General features: G+C 32.9%; 1 protein-coding gene across 1 annotated transcript; it reads right to left on the bottom strand.

The window, feature by feature from the left end:
* Positions 1-1,782: 1,782 nt before the first annotated feature.
* Positions 1,783-4,560, bottom strand: LOC136276341 (ryncolin-1-like). The gene is made up of 6 exons (XM_066088204.1): positions 4,443-4,560; positions 3,446-3,577; positions 3,207-3,349; positions 2,526-2,622; positions 2,278-2,448; positions 1,783-2,065 (listed from the first exon to the last, which is right to left on the bottom strand). The coding sequence occupies exons 1-6, from the start codon at positions 4,513-4,515 to the stop codon at positions 1,815-1,817; spliced, it is 867 nt and encodes a 288-aa protein (XP_065944276.1). The 5' UTR covers positions 4,516-4,560; the 3' UTR covers positions 1,783-1,814.
* Between the last annotated feature and the right edge of the window lie 5,024 nt (positions 4,561-9,584).

Raw genomic sequence — 9,584 nt, 5'->3', positions numbered from 1 at the left:
TACATTGAGAATCGTTTTAAAATACATGTATATCCGTGTGTCATGTACAATTGCTGAAAATTGTATAAATATTATATTATAATAATCTAGGAATAAAAAATCATCTGAAGTAAATCTCAAATTGACATAACCAACGTGTTTATATTTTTTATACATGTTTATAATGTTTATTATGATGAAATCAAATTAAGCCCGAAGGGATTTATTGATTATAGATTTGATCACATTCGACCGTATTTGATCAAATCACAATATTCAAAGAATGATTCCTTATAACTTATATCTATGTATTTTTCACCAATACTGTGCAATTAAATCTTTTACATTTCAAGTCATTATCATTCGTATAATTACTATACTATGTCCCGAGTTTTTGCTTCCACCACTTTTTGCTTGATATTTCAATAATCATAAATACCTTTGTGCTCAAACTACATTCATCCACTAATATAAAAAATGTCCAGATTATCTGTTTTGAAAGGCACCCTCTACCGCTTCATGCTTTAATACACATCCAAAAATAGAAAGTCTACGGGGATTTTGCATTGCATCAGCCATGAATAAGCCCAGGTGATAACGTTGAAAAATTGTGCGAGGTATCCCGAGTACTTCCGAGTGGAAAAAAAATGTAAATATTTCCCATTATAAATCTCCGTAAGAAATTTGTTTTCGTTCCTGTGAATTTTTTGAGTGAGAAATCATAATTGTTCAATGAAGATATCTTGGAAATATTCCCTTTTCATCGATTTCAACTGTATTTCTTTCACAGGTATGTGTATTTTTATTAAGAATCACCAAAAAGTGACGGGAACAATTATAACTTGGGACAGACTATAGTATGCAAACCCCATTATAATCATGTTTGCGCCCCAATAGTATTTTATTTGCCACAGCGTCATTGATAAAAGAGTTGAACTAAACGTTACATTTGATTGGTAGTGTTATCACAGTCAAATATACTGGTAAATGTAAATGTTTTAAGATACCTATACTTAAAAATTATAATAAAATGCACGTGAGAGAATAACTTCAATGAAGTCTGTTACTTTTTACTTCTTTTGCTAACCAGTTTCAAGCAACTTTCAAGATTATAGTTGAAAAATGTTCGTCCATAATATTTGATTAGCCTTGCAGAAAGATATAAACTGTTAAGCTCTTTTTTAGATGAATTTTCCAGTAAAACCGGAAGAAGAATGCTGTTTCTTACTTGCAGATTTTGATACAATCTATTTGTATTCTTGCATATCCATTCTATGACGATAATTTAATTCTGATTGTAACGCGCTTTCTGATTGGCTAAAAAAATTATTTTATATCGTATAAAGAATGTTGCCTACGTCATAGTAAGACTAACGTCAAGAACGTATCAATACGCCTGACGTTACGTTTGAATTTTGTACAATTTTACGTCATTTTAAAGGTCAAATGACCGTTTTTATCTACAATGAAGAGTAAAAAAATTAAATTATAAGCAATGAATTCAATATTTATTAGTTTTATACGATATAAAATGGTTTGAAACAGTTTACGCTTTTTTATAAACCGCTTCGCGGTTTATAAAGCGTAAACTGCCCCAAACCATTTTATATCGTATAAAACAAATAATTATTGAATTCATTCCTTAAATAAAGATGTAGAGAAAAATTAGTAATGAAAACGACCAACATTTGTATTACTTATTTTTCTATACCTTAACAGTAAATTAAATGTAGCTGACAACACTTTAATTACTTGTCTTTATTATTCTTTATTAGTTTCAATCACGAAAAAATAAACAATGATTACATCAATTTTATTTTTCATCGATTTGTTGTTTAATTGGTTTGCTTGGGTCGTATCATCATTTTTGCTGACTTTAGCGGCACAATCTGTCCCCATCTTTGCCAGTGTAATTCCGTGTAATCTTTAAAAGAGGTTTTGTACACACCATTCAAATTGGCATAAAAGCAGCTATTCATCCACCCCGGTGATTTGAATTTTTGTACACAATGTGTACCACGTGTGTTGTCATTATCCCTATCCTTTGTACTGAAGTAGGCGTTGTTGGAGGTCCTTAAACTATCTCCTAAAGTTAGAATAAAAAGTCATCATAGACCATATATAATTATAATCAATATTTTATATATAAACAAATGATATATTATATTTTGAAACATCCCTTTTCTTTTTCTAAAATATCAGCATTATACATACATTTATACCATTTATGTACATCAGCAGGTCGAAAACGATTTCGATGGTTTATAAAAGACAACCATAAATTGTAAACGTACGTACCCAATCCCTTGGTTCCGTTGAAACTTCCAAGCTTCAGTCTGTACTTGTTGGCTTCGTTATCCACAAAACATGACGAATATGTCGCATGACCTTTCTCTCTTGAAAATTTCATCATATCAATTCTAAGAATCTGATTTTTATCTTTTGTAAGAGCATGTATGGCGTCGTTTCCTGCAAACGAAGAAAAATATTGGAGAGTAAAAACTTTTATATCTTTATGCTATATAAAAAAAATTGCATTGACTTACCCAACCAGTACTCATGATCAGCATGTCCAAACCCGTTTTTGTAATCTTTCCAGTTTCTGTAGAAGTCTGTTTTCCCGTCTATTCTTCTTTGTATTACCTACCAGTACACATATATTTATGAAATGCTCTTAATATATTGGGAATCACATTGGAATAATTTTTGTTTTCGAATTCCTCGCCAAAAACCCTCAAACGTTTTATAATCCTCCTAGACATGTTCCAAAATTTTCAACACATATGAAATGTTGTTACCTATAAGAACAACTTAAACTATTTTTATTATGACAGAAAAAAATTGTATCGTTACAGTCATTTGTATATTCTAAACAAATAATAGTTAATCATTAATTGCAGATAAATGTGTTAAATATCGAAAAGTACATTGTATGAAATGCTCATTCATATCATCATTTTTCTTTTTTATATTTTCCAAAATAGAAACTTGAACATACTTACAATAATATTTGATAGTATAACTTTTCAAACAGGTACATACTAGTATAGTCACGAAAAATAAAATACAAAGCTGAATGTACTTACTATGTAAATAATAAAAATACCCTACTGCAGTTTTGACAAACATTGTTAACTTAAAACAAAATATTGAATTTGAAAAGAATTTCAAATCATTACCAACACTTTTTAAACTTGCTATTTTATGTCCACAGTTTTACTACTCACCGTCCACCCCCCTCCATCAGTGGTCATGTCACAGAACACTGTCTTGTTTGTCCCCGGGGTTGGGTAAATTGTGTACACTCCATCTCCACTCGTCGGCCAGTGTTTCTTAATGTGCGCACAGTCCTTGTGTTGGCTGTTGAATTCTTAACGTTTCAACATAATAATAATTAAAGAAAAAAAAAGGATACTGTCGTGGTTTTGTTTTAAAAATATCATTTTTCACCTTAGTTCTTACTTACTTGACTTTAGAAACAATCGTCCCTTCTTCAGTTTAAAGCTGGAATGAATATCTAGAGTAACCGGTCCATGAATGGACAGAGCTGTGTCCTGGTGGTCCCAGTCAGATTTCCCCAACATGGACTTCATCTCATCTATATTTAATAAGTGTTTAATAAAGCCAATGCAAAGGCAATTGTCATTAGCATTAAAATCAAATTAGATGATAGAAAAAAATATTATCTTAAAAATACATACATCAGCTTTTCATTAAATAAACAAGAAAAAGGAACATTTTGCTTATATATGTACCTGTATGCAAGTATTGAAAAATGTTAGAAACCGGTTTTAATTTCTTTTCCGAAAAAAAATTTCAGGCCACTTTATCGAAAAAGTTCCTTCTTCATAAACCTTTTAACAATAAATGTCAACTGATGTACGATTTTAATAACTGCTTTATACGCTGAAAAAATCTTGAAGATTCTCTAACTATATATATTTTTTATTTCACTTGTTCTTTGGTTAAGCACAGTATAAAAATATGTCTTATATCATAAGTATCAAGAAATATACGTTTTTATGAATAACAATTTCAGTCTTTCATATTTCAACTTGTGACATGATAAGCAGGTCATCCAAGATATTTTATAACAATTTTGTGCCTTTATTAAATGGAATATGTAATAAAGCTGCATAAAGATCATTAAATTAATCATGTTACGAAACAGTATTCCTGTAAACAAGGATTGAAATTATGATGCTTTACTTGAACCCGCAGTGGGTCTTTTTAAGAGGAAAGTTGAGTGGTCAACAAATTATCCACCATGTCTACCTTATGTTTATTACACTCTAAACACGTTCTTTAGCGAAGAAAAATTCCATAATTTGAGCTTTAAAATTTGAACATTTTCCTATAATTACATGTAAATGCAGGAGTCTTTTTCTTCATAAGATCAATGAAGTTTAAATATGGTCATCCACGACCATCAAGTCTTAAATGAAATAAATCTATGTACCTACCTGAGAGGTGAAGTTTGATTCCCTTGGCATCAACACCCCACACAACCATCGTGATAACAACCAGTGTCCACATTGTGAATTGTTGTCGGTCAAGAACAGTCCACAATCTGCTTTATATACTGTTGTACATTGATGGTCTGGTACTTACATGTAATTATAATGAAACCGAATCTGTTCTGGAATATGAAACCCTGGTATCGATCCTTATGCATGTAGATCAAAATACAACATTTCTGAGCTTTGATTTTTTAATATATGTTTCATGTTGGAATTAATCCAATGAAAGATAGATTTTTAGTTTATTTGTGTATTTCAAATTAAAGAGCATATGAATTGATAATGAAGTAAAACTACGCATAACTAATGAACTCAGGACTATCAGAAGCCTTCATACCCTGAAATCTGCTTCATTCATTCTGTCCATTCTTTAATAACCAGAGAAGTCATTTATTTTATAAAATTGGATATGATTTAACTGTAAGTCAAAATAATACAAATGACAGTACGCTATTCGTTGACCTAATATGTAACTACACCCGCCAAATCGCTTATTTTATTAATGAATTATACAATTTAAGACAGAAACACTTGAAAAAGCCATCTTGCTCCTGTCTCAACCGAAATCACTTGTCTCAACTGTTCTGTGTGTTTTGGTTGAAATTCTGTGTCTCGTGCGGTTTGGGTAGATATATATATCTTTGCCTTATCCTTTCTGAGACAATATTTACTTCGTTGGACGATCCTAAATAGGTTGTATCCCAGAAGCTTGAAAAAGAGGCAGAGAGTGGGCAGTAAGTAAAGGTGTTTATTAAAAGAGCGCAATCGAGTAAGTCCTAAAAACATGTATAATGAAAACAACCCGGTCTCGCTGAACAATAATTGAAATAAAATCCCGATCAATAAAATGAGGAGACCATAGTTAATTACAAAATAAACAATACTGGTTAATTACAAAATAAACAGTACTATAAACAAATAAAATGATACTGCAATAAATTAATTCATAAAAGTTTTTGACTTAAAAATATACCATCAGGTGTCAGTGAAAACGAAAGTGAAAGTACAATTGTTTACATAGTGACTTAATATAGTCAGTCCTAATTAATCTATGATCGCACGATCTTAAACTGTATGATATAAATATTTTTAAAAAAAATCATAACGGAAATATTAGTTTACTCATGTTAAAACAAATTAAAACACTTACACAGTATTAGGAAAAGGATTTTTGCGCGTCATTTTTGCTTCTTGAACGATTAGCAAACGAATAACAAAAAGCCTATCTCCCTACATAAAAGAGTTATAATATCCTCTTTCTGTTCATTTGAATTATTGAAATAAAACGCTTTATATGAAACTGAATGAAAATATGTAAAAGCATGTAAACAGTGAAAATATGAGTGTGACACTCCCAAAACATGTAAAATTTATTCACATTGTAACAGTTTGAAAGTGACTTATAGCGAGCGAAGCTCGCCGGCGCGCAGCGCCGGTGTCGTATAATTTAAGGTCCGCCCCGTAAAATGGTCCGGGGCGGACCCTAAATGTTAACATTTAGGGTCCGCCTTTGCTCTAAAAGGGTCCGGCCCGTATAATTTAAGGTCCGCCCCGTAAAATGGTCCGGGGCGGACCCTAAATGTTAACATTTAGGGTCCGCCTTTGCTCTAAAAGGGTCCGGCCCGTATAAGAAAAGGTCCGCCTAACATTAAAGGTCCGGGGTATATTTTTTCATTTTTTCAATTTCGACTATTTTGTTACAAAATAAGTGGCATTATTTTGTAATTCTTATAAAGGAGTACCTTCCCGAGGTGAGTCAGTAAATATCCAGCACAGAGTTTTAATGAAAATACTTATACACGTAGCTAGCTTGGTGAACACAAATAAATCACAAAAATTATTACTGTTTAAAACTGGATTCTCATTTCAACCCTAGTTTTGCCGGTCTATCTTATATAAACAGGAAATGAAACTGATTGGTGTCATAAATTAAACAATGGCTTGAACCAGGTGTTGTATACACAATCCACCCTGCAGGTGAAAGGGGTTCACACCTTCAGGTGTTTGACTGTTTGAAATAATCATGTAAACAATGGACATTTCTAACGTCCTCTTTTTGCACATCTTTCCAATACGATACACGCTTAAAAACGTTACCCCTTTTAAAAATCAAGTATTCTTTACAATTCATTTACAACGGTACATGCAAGCGATATCATTGCTACTTTTTATTTGCACTAGGGCACAGGGGCATCGTATCCACTCCATCTCTATGACATATATATATAAATAATACAGAGAGAGAGAGAGAGAGAGAGAGAGAGAGAGAGAGAGAGAGAGAGAGAGAGAGAGAGGCTAGCGAAGCGAGCTTAAGAACCAGTGTGCGCGGGAAAAAGAACGAGCTAAACCTACAGTTCATCAAACAAAATTTTTTGTCTACGTCCCATAATGCTCTCTAATGTTTTCACCCGTGGTGCTATGCCAAAAATGGCCGACTTTTAACTCGTAATTTACGGTGACTTAAAGCTTGAAGACACGTTTTGAGTACCGCATATGCTTTGGCGAGACTCAAAAGATTTGTTACATGCTTCCATACCTTCGTATTGAGTCGAGAAACGTTAACAAAGACGAACAAAGTCATGGATGACGTCACAGTGCACTCGCGCTATATTTCCCGCGATAAATTTTGAGGTGGATCAAACATCTGTAATGAGTGTACTGGCTATTTCAGTATAGTCTGCGATACCTGCCTCATTGACATATGATTTGTTTTTAATCTTTTTTTAATATAGAGATTTTATATATACTAGCAAGAGCGACACTTTACTGTCATATCGATCCATTTTTAAAGTACATATGTACTTGTGCATGCATGTACAGTAGGCAGGTAAGTATATGAGTAGAGAGGAAATAAACAATAGGACATTTTGAACTAAATAAAAAGGAATAAAATGAAAAAATAAACAGGTAAAAAAATTATGTAGATATTGCATATAGTCAGACCATTAAATATAAAAGTGGGAAATTACACACCTACAAACAGGTACCGGGCTCGCGCTCTCTCTCTCTCTCTCTCTCTCTCTCTCTGGGTAGGGGGTTGCGCTGTATGTATCATAACCATTAAAATTAGTACCTTTGGCATACTTATTGTAGAGCAATATTCTCTCAAAAATTCTTTGACGTTCGTTGATATCTAAATAAAACTATAAGTTGACAATGATGCAAGGTACAGTATGTGTACTTCTTGCTGCGCTCGCCAGAACGGTAGCACCGTAAAACATATTAGGTCCACTGGGCCGGGTGTATTGATGTTATATTTGTAAAATGAATTTTGTAATCATGCTATATACACGTCACTATAATAAATTATTTACTTATTTACTTACATTCTTTGAAAATCTTAAGGCCGGTCTTCCACACACCTGGGAAAAACACCCACTGCGCCACAGAGTTCGACAACAAATTTTGGTGGTATAAATTGTTTTACAATGCGCTAAAACCGCCATGTAGTGGCGTTCTGTCATAAAAAGTAGTAGTCACGGGGTGTCGATTATTCTTAAGGAAGCCGAATATGTTATTTAAAAAAAATACCGTCACCAACCCCTTGAAGAATGATATAGGTTTACATGTTTGTTGCTTTTTTTTTTCTTTTTTTTTGGGGGGGGGGGGTTGGTTTTTGTTTGTTTGTTTGTCTTTTTTAATCTACGGAAACAGGAGTAGCTGTTATAGTTTTTAAATTTAAGGTGATGTTTAAAAAAATATATATACATTACAATATCACTTGAAATAAAATGCAGTGTTGGTAACATTTAACATGCAGCTTTTATTCCTTTTTACTACATGTAACGGAGATCAATAAATTATTACAACAATTTATAAATTATTACAACAATTTATTACCTGCTCAATACAGACACCTTTAAGTTCTATCCTACGGTTTTGATACAATTACGCTTTTTATAAAATGTCTTAGATGTCAAATCTTGTACTCCAAATTTTATGGTGTTCCGGAAAACTGAACGTTATCCTTTTTATGTGTGTTATGTGTGTATAAAAGAATCATATCATTTGGGGAGGGGGGGGGGGGTGATACTTACGGAAATGATAACAAGTTATGTGGAATCATTTACATTTGTACATTCATCTGTATAATACTATACCAAACACGAGACCACAAATCCATGGATACCATCTATACACAATATTAATTTAACACAAGAGGAATGAAAACATTTGGATGGATCAAAATCTTTATATTTTTTATAAAATGAAAATTAATGAGCCATGTTATTCATGAGGTCGCTGACAACTGTATTCCAAAATTTTACAATTGCAAATGTATCCTACTTTGAAAGCACCACACATAAGTGAGAAATTTTATGGACCCATATTATTTGTTATTTCAAAAATAAAGTAAACAAAGAGAGATTGACACGATCTATTGACTCTGTTGATTTGATTGCCCGACAAGTGTATCCATGATGATCGCTCACTGCACGGTCGACCTCACTGCCCACGTGACCAAGAGCAAGGACCGCGCATTGTTCTGAGCAGTCTTCGAGGACAGCGGACGTTCAAAAATCATGGCGATCTACAAGAACAGATTCCCGCCTGAAAATTTGTCTTCCTTTTTAATCCTGGTACAATTCAAAAGGTACGTATGTGATAGTGGGTTGTCCCAAAGAATTAAACAAGTCCACTTAAGGGTTCTTCGATCATTTATTCGGATACATGGATAGGATTAAAGGATTTAAACCCTGTTTATGGAACAAGGTTTCATGCACAATCCTGCAGATTACTCTGACAATGGTAGTCTCTAATATAAATGACTGCTTCAAATATGTTGATGAAATAAATAAATAAGTTAAATCGTCTCTTAAAGAGAAATTAGGTCTTACTGATAAGAATCCTAGCCTTGGTCTGTCACAAAGGCTACTCAGTTAAAGCGGGAAAAATCATAAAAACATACTATTGGCTAAGTAAACCACCTGATCCTGTCCACATGTATGTAAGTGACCATACAGGTGAAATGACTTAGGGGTATAAAATATTAGAAACCACTAGAAAAGGTAATTAAGTAATGATTACTTGACAGATGCATAAAAGACAGGGAGTTATAGGGATAGTAGTCTGTTTCTAAATATG

This window comes from Magallana gigas, chromosome 6 (assembly GCF_963853765.1).
Source record: "Magallana gigas chromosome 6, xbMagGiga1.1, whole genome shotgun sequence".
NCBI classification, from domain to species: domain Eukaryota; kingdom Metazoa; phylum Mollusca; class Bivalvia; order Ostreida; family Ostreidae; genus Magallana; species Magallana gigas.
Note: the sequence above shows the minus strand (reverse complement) of the source record. Positions and strands in the feature narration are given on the sequence as shown.

Coding starts and splice junctions, on each gene's coding strand:
- LOC136276341 (XM_066088204.1), bottom strand. CDS start 4,515: ATGTGGACACTGGTTGTTATCACGATGGTTGTGTGGGGTGTTGATGCC. Junction 3,578..4,442: donor AATCAAACTTCACCTCTCAG/GTAGGTACATAG, acceptor TATTAAATATAG/ATGAGATGAAGTCCATGTTG. Junction 3,350..3,445: donor ACGATTGTTTCTAAAGTCAA/GTAAGTAAGAAC, acceptor TGAAACGTTAAG/AATTCAACAGCCAACACAAG.